We start from the raw sequence: 17,851 nt of genomic DNA, 5'->3' as shown, positions 1-17,851 counted from the left end.
ACTCTCCCTCTCCCTCTCCCTCTCCCCTCCCTCCCTTCCCCCACCCCCCCCCCCTCTCCAAAGCACAGGGTACCACAGCAAAGAGAAAGAACAACCAGGAAAGAGTGTTTCCCAAAACAGAGCCCAGAGCTTCCCTCCAGAAACTTCACACCACCTAGCTACTGCAGCACCCTCCCAGTAAAACTCCTTCTTGAAGTTTATTGTATACTGTAAAACTGAGCCTAATTATGAAACAGTAGAATCTACAAATCAAATCCCAAACTCTAGCAAAACAAGAGAGCCTGAGGCTGGATGGTCATCCAACTCATTGCTTCTGGTTCTTGGTTTTGGAAAGCATGGCTCCAACGATGCCCAAGGCCGCGAAACCCACCGCTCCAGTGATGCCTATGGTCTTGAGGGCATCTCTGACCTGCAACAAAGAAGGGAGTGAGTCAGGCTACGTATCAAAAGTGTGGGAACAGGCTGTTTGTTGAAAAGGTCACTCAGCTCATGGCACCTCACATACCCCTTTGCTTCCAGTGCCCAAACTGGGAAGCCAACAAACACTGGCACGAGCAGAGGGAGGAGAGGGCTGAGTGAGGGAAGAAATGGACAGAACCAGCTGGTGTGGAATTTACATGGGCCCAAAATAGTAACCTGAGCTCAGCCCTGGACTATGTAAAGCCTAGAAATCTTTGTAAGACATCAATGGAAAGAAGAGAGGGCTCACAGCAGGATGGTCAAGATGGCAGCCAATGGGCAAGTGTAAAGTCAGGAAGAAATTGCAATTGGGAACTCAAAAGACTCTGACCTCTATGAGGGCAAAGAGCTCACCTCACACCATGTTTCCAGTATCTGGGCCTGCCAGGCATGGGGGTGTTCCCTTTAAAGGGTTGGGATTTTTAATTGATGTTTTTATTGTTTGCTTGTTTTTCTCTTTTGGAATCAGGATCTTACTACTTAGCACCTTGAACTTGAGATCCTCCTGCCCTGGCCTCCTGAGTGGCAGGGTTAAAGGCATGACACCACACCAAGTCCCTTCTCTCCTTCTTTGTATGGACTCTGCCGTCCACCGAGAGAACAGAGTCGAGGCGTAGTTGCCCCTATCTCACAGCTCTTCTTCTTTTTTTTTTTTTTTTTTTTTTTTTTTTTTTTTTTTTTTAAGGTTTCCTAGCCCAGGCTCCTACAATTCTTCTTCCTCCTCTTCCTCAGAATTCCCCCAGCCATCAGTCTATTCTTAAATAAACACCACTAGGAACGGTAGTGATGTAATGCAGGCGTGGGACCATCTGACCTCTGCTGCTGAGTAGGAAAAAAAAAGCACCACAAAAGAGGGAGGTGCCGGACTCCCTCAATAAACCCAACTAAAATAAAAGGAAGCATTCGCCTGGGCTGGGAGAAAGTGCATGGTTGACCAATGGCCTACCATGGGGAAGACACTGAGTTCATTTCCCGACACCACAGGGATATTTCTTTTTAATTTGGGGTACTTCTTTTTGTTGTTGTTGTTGTGAGACGAGCCTGTATGGCTGAGCCATCTCTCCAGCCCTGGGGACATTTGTTTTAAACATAATTCAACGAGGACAAAGAAACTGAGAAGTGACTGTGCTGAGGGAAAGGGTGAGACTGGCAAGCCCAGGTTCCTCTGGGAGTGATGAGAAGGAGAGGTCACTTCCTCCAGCTCCCTGGACCTCCTCCCTCACCCCGGCAGAGGTGTGAATGTTCTCTAGGCAGGATAAAGCGGAAGCTCTCGGGGTCTACAAGTCTAGACACACTGGAGGTTGTACCATACCACAAACAGGACGTCGAGTGACGGTGAGTGTGCTAAGTGTGAGCCCCCCCCCAGACCCCTCTCTTATTGTTCCCAGAATGTCACCCTCCAACCAAGCCTAGAAGACTTTTCTAAAGGGTCTGACCATGCCAAGTAGAAACAACAGAAGATATGAGTAGTGCAGACTCTCGAACAGCCCCCTGGGTTCATCTCACAATGAAACTCAACATTAACGAAACACTTGCCCTCACCCCCGTTTGTTAGCTCCTTACGTAAGTGCCTGCCTCCTGTTTCCTCTGTCTTCCCTCACTGTTGACCTAGTTTGGATGGAAGTTTGAATGGTACCATCAACCAGAGAGGTCTGACTGCTGGCTAGCCTCTAGCCGTGCTGTTACGGGGAGACCTTGCTAAGTACCCAGAGCTGTGGAGGTAGAACTGTGGGTAAAGGGCTTGCCTTGTAAACACAAGAACCCGAGTTTTATCCTCAGAACTGTGTAAAAAGGCAAGGTATGGGGGCATGCATTTGTAATCCCAGTGCTGGGAGACAAGAAAAACTGTTCCCTGGGGCTGCTGGAATGCTGGAATTCCAAGCCACTAAAGAGATCCTGACTTTCTTTCTTTCTTTCTTTGTCTGTCTGTCTGTTTGTTTAAAAATAGGAGCAGTACTGGCAGAATGACACTGGAGGTTGACCTTTTGCCTCTACACACACACACACACACACACACACACACACACACACACACACACACACACATTTCTATCTAGTGTTTTCCCTGCTGAGTTCTCTATCAGGAGGGGCAAATAGTCTGAGATAATGGAAGAGGAACAACATGACCCTCATTCTTTTCTGACGCTCATAATGTGAGACAAATGCTGATGCCACTGGTTCAGACAAAAGATACTTGTCAAGGCATACAACAAAAACTCCACTGTTTGTGGGCATACTTTGTACACAAAGAGTGTGATCAGCATATGAATGCAGTGTCTAGTTAGTCCTGGTTCTGATACGAAAATGGTACAGACAGATCTTACAGACAGACAGACAGACAGACAGTTTTTATTTATACACTTAACAACACATTACAAAATTTGGTGACAGGTTATATACAAATAACTTGAAGTTTTATTTAGGGCGCCTGAGTTCTGCCTGATGGTTAAGTCTCTGCCCTCTGGACAATTAACACTTGTCTGAATTTGCTCGAAGGGCCCAGCATCATGCTGCCGCTCATGTGTCTGTTTGCTAAAAGAATGTTTCACAGACCAAAGTTGTTGTTATTTGCATCGCCTGTGGTTTTGGGTTTTTTGTTTTTTTTTTCAGAGGGGGGAGTTACTGCCATCTGCCAAATGTTTGAACCTTGTTTTGCCTCTCTGTCCCTGCAATTTCTATCCCTGTAAACATGCCTAACTAAATTCCCTTCCATGACTAAGGGAGCCCAGAGGGCACTTGGTGGCCACACAAGCAGGAATTATAATGCTGTGTACTGTTCCCCCATGCTACGTGTAGGTAACATTTCACACATACAGGATACTTTTTAAAGGCAACATTTCTCATAAACTGTTGTCATGATTGATTTCAGATTAAGGAATGCCTGGGCACTCGGGAGGCACACCTCCAGGTGTGACTGTAGGGCATTTCCAGGGAGGATTACATGGGGAGAGTGCCTGTTGCCTTAGCAGGAATCCTGGGGTGAACAAGCTGAGCACCAGCATTCCACTCTCCCCACTCCCTGACCTGCCAGTATCCCAGCAAGTAGCTTTCACGCCATACCTTCTCCACTGTGAAGAACGGTGGCCCCCAACCATCAGCCAAAACAAACTTCGCTCCTTAAATTGTAGCTCAGTCGGGTATTTGGTCACAGAGATTAAAAAAAAAAAAAGCCGCTAACACAGCTATTGTGAAAAGCATGCTGCCCAAAGGGAGAACACCAAGAAAGTGAAGGACGTGAGAGATGTGAGGACGCCACACCACACACCCTCTGGCCCTGCTTCCTCTCACTCAGAATTAGGCCATGGCCCGGCAGCTCCCTCTGAAACAGAGGGTTAATGAGGAGCCTTTCTGTGGCCTCCAACTCTCCCCAGCTCCTGATAGCTACAGGATAAACTTATGGTCCTCCCTAGAGCCTGTCCTGGTTCCCTCTGCACGCAGGCAAAACCAGGTGGGCCACGTGGTTTGGAACTTCCCACACAGCCCTGAAAGCCTATAAGACAAAGAACCTCCCTTTGGTCTCAGGATCTGAAGGGAACTGTGGGCCTGTGGTGCCCCTCAGGGTGGTCTATGGCCATGATGCTAGGGTGCCCCTGACATGCTGGGTATAGAAGACTCTCTCCCTTCCGCTCCCTTGTGCTGCTGTCTGCAGTGCAAGGCCCCATCTCTCCTAAAGCTCTCTCAAATCTCAGCCTTGGCCCAGCTGCCTGTGGCTGTGAGGCTCCCGCTCTCTCTCCTAAGGAAGCTTTTCTAAAGAATAACTACTATGGCTAAAGAAGCTCATTTGATGCTAGGAATCCATCCTGGTACTCACCAGTCATTTGTCTCTGACTCCAACCCTGACTAGGTGACCCCCATCCAGAAATCTACTGCCGTAACTATCTACTTGCTATGATATGACTGACATTTTTGCTTCCGTAACTTGCTTACAGAGATGGATTGTTCTGAGTTGCCTTAATCACTTAACTTGGCAGAACAGAGCAGTTTTTACTTGTGTGCATAGATATTGAAGGTCTTCACGTGGGTTTTCACATTTAAAGGTCCTTCCTTCCCCATACCCTTTCTTCCCAGCAATCTCCGGGATTCATCCTGACAGCAGCTAATCAATAAATCTTTTCATTATAATTGGATTGAATCTATGGTCTTTTCCCAGGAGTCACTAACTCCATAACATTTGGAGGCCCCCAGCCAGATACCTGGGAGACCCCAGACTTGATAGGCCCAGGGGATCTCAGACTGAAACAGCCCCAAATTTGGAAACTGAAAGAAAGAATTGCAAGAAGAAAGGAGGAGGAGGAAGAAGGAGAAGCAGAGGAGGAGGAGGAAGAAGTGGAGGAGGAGGGGGAGGAGAAAGAAGGAGAAGCAGAGGAGGAGGAGGAAGAAGTGGAGGAGGAAAGTAAAAATTGCTTGCCAGCATGCTTCTGAAGCTTGGACCTATGGGTTAATTGTTCTGTTCTCTCTTGGAGTTGAGACATCTGGAGAGACAAAAGGTGAGATCTGACCTGGTCTCTAGGGCAAAGGGGACCCGTTACTGTCCTTCTGGTTTGGGTATATGAGTAAAGCTGGCCACCATATTCTGAGTTCATCTGGGTTTGTTTCAGATCGTGTTGTTGTACTGCCCTTTTCTGTTGCTCTCTGTTGTCTGTTGGCTTTGTGTTTTCAAGCTTTGTTACGGAGATGGGAATGAAACCGAGCACAACCAAACTGCCTCTGGGCTCCATGCAACATTTTCAGTTTTACCATGAGGTAGTATGCTCTTCTGCTGCCTCTGTGCTAGCTCCCCGGGGAGCTTGCTCTGACTCTGTCTCTCCATTGGGTCCCTGAAGCCTGCTGTTTCATCCCCATGGATACACATCTTTCCCTTGCTCTGCTTCTTTTTCTTCTTTCTCCCACCACCCACCCCTGCCCCCCCCCCCCCCCCCCCACCCCCCGCCCCACTTGCTCTGGCTCCCAGCTGGCTTGTGTCTCTGGCCATGGACCTCTACCTGCTGGAGCAGATGCCCCTGCTGTGCAACCCTGGTGGGCACCATAAGCCCCGACTGCACTGCCTGCTGCACCCAGGATCCCTTCTAGCTAAGCCTTCTCTGTACTCTGCTTGCTCTGCTCTCTCCCTCTGGTCACTGGATTCGGTTTCTCAGGGATCAGGTGTGCTTGGAGCACAGTTGAGGCTAAAATACTGTCTCATGCTGTTCTGCTCTATTAAGAAGCTGGCTCTGGAGTCGGGGTATGGCCTCCCTCTTCCAACCCAAGCATGGTTGTTTACATTTTTCCTTCAAAATCTCTGTAGGTCAGAAGGCCGTCTGACTCTCGGACAACGAGAGGACAGCTCAAGAAAGGCACTAACTGTTAAAATACAAACTTTCTGTACCTTAAACCATACCTTTTAACCAGAGCTTATTGGCTATGGTTAAAAATCTGTAAAACAAAAATCCGTAAAGAAAATGAAAACAACCTGATGCCAACATATTCTGAGTTCCTGTAGATGGCTGGATTTAGAGTTTTCTGTCTCATGGCCTCAGGGTTTACAGATCCTTATATTATTCTGCAACTTAATGACCTTATGAGATAAAAAATATTTAATTAAGCTTTTCAGGTTGCCTACCTCTATCTGTAGACACACATGGACTGGTTATAAAATAAATAAAATCTTCTATTTAAAATCTCTCAATAATAACTGTAGGTATGCTTGCTTAAAATAATCAGAGCTGGAATTATTAAAATTCCTTCAAAAGAAGGAGATAAGGACGATCACTGGGCCTTCACCTAAGCATCACCCAGCCTCCTCGCAGCTGGTTGTATGTCATTAGGCCCTAGTTGCATGAGGCCTCAGCTTTTCTGGAGAAACTAAGGTCCACAGGCTAAAACCTAAGAGTAAGCACAGGATCCGCCCATGCAAAAAAGCTGCTATACAGCCTGGGTAAAGGCTCCGGTATTGTCTAACACTTAGGAAAAATCTCCCCACAACAAATGGTAAATTTATTTGTTACTGTTATGTCTCATTTCAATTTTTAAAAGAGAATTTACATAAAAATTAGGATGGCTAACTGTAATTAAAGACATCTAGTTCTCTGGCTTCTCTCCCTTGCTTGGTTCTTGTTTACAAAAATTGTTTCTGCATTCAAGGTCATGGATATTGAAAATTCTTACTCAAATGTAAAGTTTCTTCTCCCTGGATCTGCAAGACTACGATAAAGGGTGATGGGGTGGGGGCTGGGAGGGGAAACCTGTAAAAGTCCAAACAAAGTCCATTCCCTTAGAGCTTGTAACAAAAAGGCTGATAGTTTAAAAATCTATACATGGGTAACCTTAATTTGCTATGCATGCTTATATGTAACTCGAAATCAACTCCAGCTATTTCCTTTTTTAGACTAAGGAGACACCAACAGTCCCCAAGATATTTTGGATTAGAATAGATTTTTTTATATGAAGATTTGTCCCGCAATTTTTAAATTAAAAAGCAACATATGTTTAGTAAGTTAATATATTTGATAAATAAGGTTTATAAAATCTAAGGTCTACTTGGATTAACAATAACTGACTTAAAGATATTATGTCTAGCCTCTTTGTCTTTGCTAAGTTCGTTAAGTTTTAACTATTTGAATAAACTGAGTCACACAAGAAAATATAATATTCTGTAATGGTGTACCATAGAAGAATTAAAAATTAAATAAAATAAGATTTCCAACCTCTCTATGGGCTATACTTATGGTTTGATGGTTTTAAAATTCCCAGACTCACTGTGGACTACATTTATGATTTAAAGTTTTATTTTGATACTAAGAGAGCTCCAATTCAAAAATGTATAATTTTTTAAAGATTTATTATTTATTATGTATACAATGTTCTGTCTGCATATGTCAGAAGAGACCACCAGATCTCATTATAGATGGTTATGAGCCACCATGTGGTTGCGGCAAGAACTTTGGAACAGCAGATAGTGCTCTTAACCTCTGAACCATTTCTCCAGCTCATCAAAACATAATTTTTAAGGCTAAAACTTAACAAAGATAAAACTGTAAAATCCTAATCTTATCAAAGCTGCTAACTTCTTATAAATTATTAGGGATAATTGGGACATGGAAGTTACTATTCAGTCATCTTATAAATGACCAAATTTTTTTAAAAAATATTTATTTATTATTATGCATACAGTGCTGAAGAGGGCATCAGATCACATTATAGATGGTTGTGAGCCACCATGTGGTTGCTGGGAATTGAACTCATGACCTCCAGAGGAGTAATCAGTACTCTTAACCGCTGAGCCATCTCTCCAGCCCATGACCAAAAATTTTAATGTGCTCAAAACTATGTACGTAATCATGCTAAGTACAAATATAATTCATTTTCAGGGACAGGCTTTATTTAACTCTCCATATATGCTTTCAAAGTTAGGCCCAAAACAAGTAACTAAAAACAAGTAGAGTTTGTTTAGTTCAAATATGCTTAATGGATAATGGCCCTCAAACTCACCAGAGATCAGCTGAATATGGCATTTTAAATGTTTACAGGAAAAAGCTTACTGTGACAGACAGACCCCAGCTACTAGCAGTGACCCAAAGGTCTCCAAAGAAGATGATGGGACACATCAGCTCCACCTGGATTGTGCCAACACACTCTGGAATAAACTGCCCCAAAGTCCTTACTGCTGCCAGGACCCAGCCCAAACTGTGGACAAGCAGGACACTGAAGAGTTGGTTGCCCTACTTTGCCTAGACAAAAGAAGGTCAGGCCCTCAACTTCCTCCTCCACAGGAAAGCCTCTCAGGTCTTCTGGGCCTGGCAGACAAAGATTGATGTAGCCCTGGGATGTCTGCCCACCACGAAGCCATCGACGCCATAAGAGCCTGGTAGGGTGACTGGCTGGGTAATGGGAAAGTCTCTGTTATCTTAACTGACGCCTAGGCCATTTGGATTATATTTCCTGTCTCCACTCACACTCACGCCCAGCCACTTGCAGTTGAGGAAATTACTTGGTACCAAGGTCAGGTACAGGGACTGAGAACATACCTGGTCACTGCGAGCAACTCCGTAACGAAGATTGTTCACAAAGTGTTCACAGTTCTCACTGGTCAGCCTGTAGAGGACCTCCTGCCCTACCAGACTCTCAGCCTGCTGGATGATCTTGTTCACAGGCAGCGGGGTGTACTTGTCATCGTGTTTGTTATTGATTTGGTACTTGTCCCTCCCGGCCACGACGCACAGCAGTTCTTTCTTCACGATGGCTTTGTCAGTCAACGCAGACATGATGCTGGCTGCCCCAGCTCCTGCAAACTCACCTGTGGATCCACAAAGAACAGAGGAGTTGGTCCTGGCCAGGGCCACTGAGATTCTGTGCTAACCCCCACAGCTGGGCATCCAGGCTTTAGCACCATCCACAAGGAATGAGCGAGACAGAAAACAGGTAAGACACACACGGTGTGGCTTTGGAAAAGGTTCTGGTGGTCTTTGAATCCTTCCCAAGACGGAGACTAGTAAAGTGCCGTGGCTTACTTTTGATTGTTTCGGTGGGAGTAGTGATGGTGAGGGTGGTGGTTAGTTGAGGGATGAGACTGGTTCTCACTCTGTAATCCAGCCTGGTCTAACCTGAAAATTACTATGTAGTTCAGTCTAGCATCAAATTCTCAACAGCTTCCTGCCCCTGCAGTCCATATGCCGGGATGGTGGGCACGCACCACCGCCCCTAGCTACCAGGATGTTGGGACGCGCCACCATCCCTGGGGACTGGGATGTCGGGCACGCATCACCCCCACTGGCTGTTTCTTTAGCCAGGAGAAGCTACTCTTCTGCACCGTAATCTCTTCTCAACTCTGCAAATATGTGCCAAGAGTTCCCTCATCTTTCTGGGAGTTGAACTCATGTAACCTGTTGGTTCCATCTGGGCAATTCCTTGACTTCCCCAGGCTGATGACCTCAGGAAGAGAGGCTGGTCTTCCTTCTAGGAAAAAAGGAGACCAGACCTCTTCAGCTGCCCCCACAGGAGGGTTGCTCCCCACGGTATACCGTGGAAGCCCTGGCCAACATCCCCAGGTTAGAAGAGGCAACAATGAAGTGACTAGAAGAGGAGGACCCTGGGTTCTGTAGGACCAGGCTATGGCAGTGAGGGTCAGCTGACACAGCATAGAGCCAGCTTCCCCTAACCCACCCCACCCCCATACACGGGGAATGAGCTCGCACTGGACACAGTAGCTGGAAAGGAACTATGAACCCAAGAAGCAGACCCAGGGGCCAAGGGAGCATCATAGGATGCATTCCCTGTCAGGAGCAGGGCCCCGAGTGCAGCAACAGTACCCCAATAACCAGGAAAGGACCAGTCCAAGTGTGACGCTGGGATAGCATCAAGCAATGGCAAGAAGGAAGGGAGCAGAGGCCAAGTGAGCTCTCTTCCGGGAGGTTCTACAATAGGCTGAACATAGGACATAAAACACTTGAACCCAGCATGGTGGCATACTCCCCCGATCCCAGAACTCATGAGACAAGCAGGCAGATTTTTGTGAGTTAGAGGCCAGCCTGGTCTACATAAGTGATGGACCAGTCTGACTCCTTCATAAGATTAAAAGCCATTTTGTTACAAGGTCAAAATAACTTGATTGCAGCTGGAGAAATGGCTCAGGGATTGGGAGCACTGGCTACTCTTCCAAATGGTCCTGAGTTCAATCCCAAGCAACCACATGGTGGCTCACAACCATCTATAATGAGATCTGGTGCCCTATTCTGGCCTGCAGGCACACATACAGGCTGAATACAGTATATATAATAAATTAATTAATTAAATAATAATAATAATAACTTGATTGCTGTCTTCTGTAAAACTTGGATTTGACAAGGTATTGACCCATTTTCTGGAATTTGGCATGTTTCACATTCTACAACCTCCACCCTGATAAGAGGATATTCTGAGAAATAGTGTTAAAATGTTCAGCCAAGCTAGGCATAGTGGCACATGCCTTTAATACCAACCCTCAGGAAACAGTTGGATCTCTGTGAGTTCGAGGCCAGCCTGGTCTACAAAGTGAGTCCAGGACACCCAGGGCTACATAGAGAAATCGTGTCTCAAAAAGAAAAAGAAAAAAATCCAAACAAACAAACAAAAATGTTCAGCCAAATTTGTATGTACCAAAATTCCTCTGGAAATCTCCTAACCCTTGAAAAGTCCCTAGCCTTAGCCTTGCAGTTATGTGGCTACATAAACCTCATTTTCTCTTATATTCAATGATATTTTGATATTTTCTCAAACCCCACTTCAGGGAGACAAGCCCCACTCAAACCTCTATCTGACAGAAAATAAGGCTTGCTTAATTTGACCAAAGTATCTGAGTAATGGTCTTTTCTCTCATTCAGTGGGATTGGCATATGTTCTAGACCACCGTGAATGACATAGTGGGACTCAGTCTGTTTTGTTTTGTTTTGTTTTGAGACAGGATCCATGTAGCCCTACCTGTCCTATAACACTATGTAGACCAGGTCTTGAACTCACTGCACAGAGCTCTGCCTGCCTCTGCCTCCCATCCTGAGTGCTGATATTACAAAAATGCACCACTATACCCGCCCAGCCATGAGACTCTGTCTTAAAATAATTTTTAAAAAACTGAAAACAGCTACATATAGCTGTCTAAAACATGCCGGACACTACCAGGCATGGTGGCGTACGCCTTTAATCCCAGTACTCAGGAGGCAGAGGCAGGAGGATCACTGAGAGTTTGAGGCCAGCCTGGTCTACAAAGCGAGTCCAGGACAGCCAAGGCTACACAGAGAAACCCTGTCTTGAAAAATCAAAACAATAAACAAACAACAAAACCAGGCCTGACATGAGACTGGGCCTATCAGCGGTCACTCATGGACTGAGGAGGGACTCACAAGTTTCTACCCCTCTCTGCTGAATCACTGGCTACGGATGGATCTTAGGGGCAAGATAGTCATTGCCTTCTGCTGTGTACCTAGTGATGATCCCACCCCCAGATTCCATCAGATAGTTCCAAACCCAGGCTCACACAGAGGACCTACGGGGGGGGGGGGGAGGGAGAGAGAGAAAGAGAGAGAGAGAGAGAGAGAGAGAGAGAGAGAGAGAGAGAGAGACCCCATAAATGTTGTGTTACCTCTCTGAGGGGAAAGGTTAAGTAAGTTTCCCTACTGCAAGTGTTACAGCTTTACTGGGAAAGGTATCCTGGCAACCAGAAGCCAAGAAAAACCACAAAGTCATTCCATCCAACAAATCTCAAATAAGAGGGAGGGAAAAACCCAGGAAAGTGGCTGCCTCTGCTTAGGCTGGAAGCAGCAGAGAACGAAGGAAAAATCAGGCTTTATATAGGGTTTCTTGGCTGGGGGGAGGGGAGGAGGTTTTCCAAAGTGGCCTGGGATTGGTGGAATTTTTGTGGCTTGATCTTGGAGCAAGTTTAGGGATTAGTGGGATTCTGTGGCCAGACTCTAGGGCAAATTCAGGGATTGGTGGGATTTCATGCTGAGGGATTAGTGAAATTCTGTGGCCCGATCTTGAGGCAAGTTTAGGGATTGGTGGGATACTATTTCTTGGCCCTGGTGTTGGCCTGGAGTGAAGTCAGGCAGGGTGTTTTCCCTTGGTCCTTTTACCCTACATTCCTCCTTTTTGTTTATTATTAATAAACAGCCAGGGGTCAGGAAAGGGGACTGTTATTAGTAGACTACTTTCTGCTAATTGGGGGAGTTGAGGTCCTTGGGGCAAGTTTGATCTTTGCTGTCAGGGTATAAATGGGTGTTGCAGGCTTCTGGCTCTGTAGCTAGTAGCTGATAATCCTATAATGCAACTGATTAAAAGTCTGGCTAGAAATCTTTTGGATCTGTTGTGGAAATCTAGACAAGATGTGGCAGGGTGCAATTAGTAGGATTAAGAAAAGGAGGATAAAGGGGTTAAGAAGCAAAGTATCCAGTTCCACACTGGTCTGTCAGGGATGCACTGGCCAGAGGCCTTGAGCTGTTCCTTACATTTTTGGAGATCTGCCTGGAGTTGTCGGATCTTGTCTTTTACTACACCTGACTGGGTGACATAGAAGTAACGTTCCTTCCTGAGGAAGAGACAAAGACCACCTCTCTCTGCTCTTGTAAATCTAATCTATTTGGCCCTGGAGGGTAAGGATTGTCTGAGCCACCTGTTGGAGATCCTGGATGAACTGAGAGGAAAACCAATGGTAAATAGCTAGGGAAGAAGTCAGTCCCACCCCACCAGCGGCAACACCAGCAGTTACGCCCAGGACTGCTAGAAAGGGTATGACCTAAACTGTTCGTTTGTCATGCCATGCACCTATAAACCCTGAGATGGGAATTGGCGAGGGTTCTCCACCAAGTACCACCTCTAGTTTTGGGAAAAGGAACATGGGGGCACAAGCCCTAGACCACGCAGCAGGTGGGCAGTGGTAAACTTGAGCACTGCTGCAAACTGAGGCATTGTGAATGTTTGGACATAGGGTCTGGGTAGTAGCGCTAAGGGTTAAGGTATTCCTGCAGTCTGTGGAATCCAGTGTACACACAAAGCATGTTCCTGAGGACTTAAAGCAGTTTGTGATACCAAAGAGAGAGGTGTGGGGGAGGTAAGGGGTAGTGATATTTGGCTCAGAGCAGTTAATAGTGATGAAGTGGGAGAATCTAGTAAGACAAGGAGTGAGGAGGCCACAAATGGTGGTCATGATTTTGACCCAGGAGAGATGCACAACCAACATTCTCTGAAGTGGTCAGGTAGAGCATTATTCAATACTGATATGCAGAGGTTAAAGTCTGAAGCAAGAGATGATGTGCCAGGGAGGTAGGATCAATGCCACATAAAAGAGGTGATATTAGGGATGCAAGGACCTTTGAGGAGCTTTGGACCACTTCTTCCACTGCACCTTTACCTAGGAGTTGAGAGAGTGGGATGTGTACCCTCTCTATTTTGATCATGGCTGATGGGCAGCTGTGATAAATGTTATAGAAAAGTTTATCAGTGACCCCATCTCCCGTCTGGGGTGCCATGGGTCCTTAATTAATATAAAAATCCCCATTCTACATAAAAGATAGTATGCCTTCCCAAATATGCATCATGTCTCCTGCAGGACCATTGAGAGCAGCCTACATCTCTGGCCAACATCAACAGTAATCTTTAGGTTGATTATAGAGAAAGCAAGAACAGGGGACAGTGTTTTAGAAGTCTATTTAGGTGTTACAGGAGCAAGTGTTTCCTTTTGGCAACCTGCTGGTAAGCTGTCCTACCACAAGCGTAGTCTGGCTGAGGCATTAAGTATAGTCTTCCCAAACCTCTGAAACCTTAGTGTAATAGCATCAAAGGGGGGAAAATCTGAAACAGTTTTCATCACCTTAAGTCACTTTCTTATGCTTTTAGAACTTTCTTAAGCTTTCACATCTTCAGACCTTTATGCACTTTCTTGGCCCCTCAGAACCCATTTAAGCGGTCACATTTTCAGCCTCTCACTGCTTACCTAAGCTTTCATATCCTCCCCCATGCCCAACCATTTGCCAGAGATGCAAGTGAGAGCAGTCATCCCAAAGCAAGTTCCTTTAAATCCTTTTGTTTTGTTTTGCTTTGCTCGCCTCTCTCTGTCATAGTTAAGTGGCCCCTCCTGACATGGGACAGATCTTGGCCTATACTCTGTGATGCACCTGGGAGGCCAGCAAGGAAAAAGGTATGTCAGTTTGTGTGATTTAAAGAAAGGGAATAATCGGTGAACCTAGGGAGGGCAAAAGAAATAGAGGCACCCACTTTAACTAGGAGGTCTCTTTCCAGCAAGGGAACAGGACAGGTTGGTACCACTAGGAAGGAGTGGGTAAGGAGGATACCCCTAAAGACTAAGTGGTGGGGTTTGGTGAGGCTGGTAATAATGTTCCCCTACCCTGACAATAGGGGAACAAGAAAGAGATGTGGGCCCCTAAGACTCCATCAGGACTAAATAGGTGGCCTTGGTGTCCAGGAGGAAGGAAATGGATTGCCCTGGTACTGTGATGTCTACCTGAGGCTCCCTGTCAGAGATGGCAGTGGTTAGGCCAAGGGACCCTGGAACCCCTCAGTTGTCCATGCCAGACAACATAGGAGGCTGGCTGAAAGGCAATTTGGGCTTTTTGTCCTCGTGCTATGAGGGTCATGGGGGCAGTCAAAACTACAATGCCCTTCTTGACGGCACCTTGGGCATGGTCTGGGTGGTTTACAGGCCCAGGCCCAGTGATTCTCCTGATAATCATTAAAACAGGGACCCAGAGGTTCTCAGGCTTTGGGAGGCCAAGGAGCCTGGGTAGTTACTATGGCCAGTCAAAAGGCCTTCGCTAGCATTGGGTGTTTTCGTCTCCAGGCTTTCTCATCTCTCCCATGGTATACCTTAAAGTCTACTGCTAAGACCTCTGCCTGTGGAGTCAGGAGTCATTTCTCTAGACAGTTAGGTTTGGCCCTAACGTCAGGAAAACTCTGGAAGAAGTCAGTCATAAGGAGTTGCTTTCCATCCGGAGTCTTGGGATCCAGATCGGCTTGTTGTAAGAGGGCCTTTGTAAGGTGGTTTAGGAATTGAGTTGGGTTTTCATGTTTGTCCTGGATGATCTCTTGGAGTTTTTAATAATTTACTGCTTTAAGTAAATAATTTACTGCTTTAAGCATTGCAGAGACTGGCCAGGAGGCAAGTTATAAGTGGATTCCTAGCTGGAATTCCTCCCAGAGTATTGTAGTTCTATTCAGGATGCCAGTCAGAGTTACACCCTAGCCTGGTCCCAGACTTGCCTACGTTCCTCAGCGAGAAGGCTGTTGATGAGAATCGTGTGCAGGCCATGGAAGGTGAGGCTATAAGATGGGTGATCTACTGGAACTCTTTAATGCAAGTGGAGGGATTGGTGGTGTAAGAGCCCAACCCCCCCCCCTTCCACCTGAGAGAGATCACTTAGAAAGCAAGGGACATGTACCCTGACTGTGTTATTCACCTGGCAACCTCCTGCAAAGGGAGAACCGGGGCCAGGTTGGGGGGGTAGGGAGAGGCAGAGGGGGTCACAGGGTGGAGCAGGAATGAGAAGGAGGAGGAAGAGGAGGAGGACTACGGGCTGCCAATGGGATGAAAGTGGGTGCCAGGAAGATTTGATTAGGGTGGACTGTTGCTGGAAAGGGAGAAGGGGAAACTAGAGGGGCCAGAGGAGAAGGAGCTGTGGGTTGGGGCCAATAAAGGGCATGGGATGCTCAGTAGCTGGATCAAAGTAGTAATAGTTTGGGCTTCATAGCTAGACAGACTTAGGTGGGGAAACAGGAAGAACAGAGAGAGGGCTTGGAGTGGGGGATCCCTTTCCGTTTCCCCGATCGCCCACAGTATTTGTAAAGGTCCTGAATAATATACAGATCTAGGGGTACAGTTAGGTGGCCATTTGGATTGATCATCTAAAGAGTATTAAAGCCATTTTTGTTTGTTTGTTTGTTTGTTTGTTTTTTGAGATGGGGTTTCTCTGTGTAGCCTTGACTGTCCTGGACTCACTTTGTAGACCAGGCTAGCCTTGAACTCACAGAGATCCACCTGCCTCTGCCTCCCGAGTGCTGGGAATTAAAGGCATATGCCACCACACCCAGCTTAAAGCCGAATTTGATTGCAAAAGTGAATAAATTTAGGGCCCTTTAGGTCAAGTGCCTGGTGTAAAGACTAAAGAGTTTATTTTTTTCTTTTCTCCCCCCTCCATCCCCCTCCCCTGTTTTTCAAGTCAGAGTTTCTCTGTAGCCTTGGCTGTCCTGGACTCACTTTGTAGACCAGGCTGGCCTGGAACTCACAGAGATCCACCTGCCTTTGCCTCCTGAGTGCTGGGATTAAAGGCATGTGCCACTATGCTCAATTTAAAGCCAAATTTTATTGCAAAAGTGAATAAATTTAGGGCCCTTTAGGTCAAGTACCTGGTGTAAAGACTAGAGGGTTTCTTTATTTTTTTCTTCCCCCCACCCCCTGACCCCGTTTTTTCAAGACAGGGTTTCTCTGTAGCCTTGGCTGTCCTGGACTTACTTTGTAGACCAGCCTGGCCTCAAACTCACAAAGATCCACCTGCCTCTGCCTCCCAAGTGAGGCTAGAGGATTTCTAAGTGGTATCCCAAAAAGAGAATGAGAGGGTATGGAAGATGCTATTCCCATGGATGAGAGAGGAAGGAAAATGTCACTGCAACCTGTAGCTGCAGGCATCCTCAGGACTCAGGAAAGACCAAATGAGGACCAGGACATTCAGTGGGTCTATACCACACTCAGTGGGGGCTGAGGGCTTAGTCTGGATAAGCCAGAGGAGAGACTCAGAGCCTGGAACCAAAGAAAAAGGAAAACCGAACTCTGGGGGTCTCGTCCACAGGAAAGGGCTGGGGAACTGAGTCACAAAAGCCACAAGGGCGCAGAGTTGCTGCGGGATATACAGACCACTCCAAAGAGAAGGTGGAAGAAGAAGACGAAAGGAGCTCAATAGCCCAGTTGGGCCTAAGGAATTGCAAGTCCAAGGGTCAGGGGATGGAGCCAGGTGAAGAGGGGCAGCCGCCATAGCCTTAAAGACCATGCCTGGGGTACCTCCGCCTCCACCTCCAAGAGTATCAGAGAGGTACCAGGCACTCAACCGTTACTTCCTCGGACTCAGAGAAATGCTTACACTGACCAAAGGGGAAACTTACCTGATTGTCACTGGTGAGTGAGGTGCTGGGCAATATTGGTGAGCCGAAAGATGAGTCTGTTGTGGGTGGACTAGAGGCGAGGGTTAGGGTCCCAGTACGTCTCAGACCCCCAGGGGGAGCACAGGCACCAGGAGAGCTTATCCAAGTTACAGCACCAAATATAAGTGCCACAGCTCTGAGGGGAAAGGCTTCCCCAGTGTAAGAATTACAACTCCAGCCGGGCGTGGTGGAGATTTCCGGGGTGGGCAGGGATGGGGACAGGATTGGTGGGATTTCAAGTTCTGAGCTTGGGCTTTTTACTGGAGAGCAGAACTTGGCCGCCTGCATCTAGAGGGTTCTGTGGGTGAATCCTGGCAGTTGGAGGTTCTCAGGTGCGGGGGTCGGGGGGTGAGGTGTGGAGGGGCCTGGCCATTCACACACTTTGAGGGGCTTACACACTGGGGTCTAAGGAACAAAGCTCAGAAACCATGCTGGCACACCAGACTGCCTTCATATAGACTCAGAAACAAACAGCTAATGGAGAAGCACGAGAAAGCCAGGAGCCACCCATCTGTGGCCCACAGCCCCCCACTTCCCTTCCCGGCCCCTAGGCCCTGGTGTTCTTACTTGGGGGAGCCAGGTGGATCACATATCCATCACCAACATAGATGGCCCAGTGTTTGTATATAGGGCGGAAAATCTCGATCAGGTCTCCAGGCTTGGGTTCTGGCTGCAAAAACCAAAAACAGGACTGTTGGCAATGGCACAACATCTTGAGACCAAGGCAGGCTGGGCTGAGAAG

General features: G+C 46.9%; 2 protein-coding genes across 3 annotated transcripts in view; both read right to left on the bottom strand.

The window, feature by feature from the left end:
- Macrod1 (mono-ADP ribosylhydrolase 1) overlaps positions 1 to 17,851 on the bottom strand; it is an 899,697-nt gene that overhangs the window by 357,400 nt on the left and 524,446 nt on the right. The gene's annotated exons all lie outside the window — the stretch shown is intronic.
- LOC127189305 (phospholipase A and acyltransferase 3) overlaps positions 200 to 17,851 on the bottom strand; it is a 43,763-nt gene continuing 26,111 nt past the window's right edge. For both annotated transcript variants that reach the window (XM_051146051.1, XM_051146050.1), the window contains exons 2-4: positions 17,677 to 17,779; positions 8,463 to 8,731; positions 200 to 409 (exon numbers count right to left, since the gene is read on the bottom strand). In XM_051146051.1, the coding sequence (XP_051002008.1) occupies positions 305 to 409; positions 8,463 to 8,731; positions 17,677 to 17,779 (477 nt within the window). In that variant the 3' untranslated portion in view covers positions 200 to 304. The remainder of the gene's footprint in view (positions 410 to 8,462; positions 8,732 to 17,676; positions 17,780 to 17,851) is intronic.

The sequence above is a fragment of the Acomys russatus genome, chromosome 5 (genome assembly GCF_903995435.1).
Source record: "Acomys russatus chromosome 5, mAcoRus1.1, whole genome shotgun sequence".
In the NCBI taxonomy this organism is placed as follows: Eukaryota; Metazoa; Chordata; class Mammalia; order Rodentia; family Muridae; genus Acomys; species Acomys russatus.
Note: the sequence above shows the minus strand (reverse complement) of the source record. Positions and strands in the feature narration are given on the sequence as shown.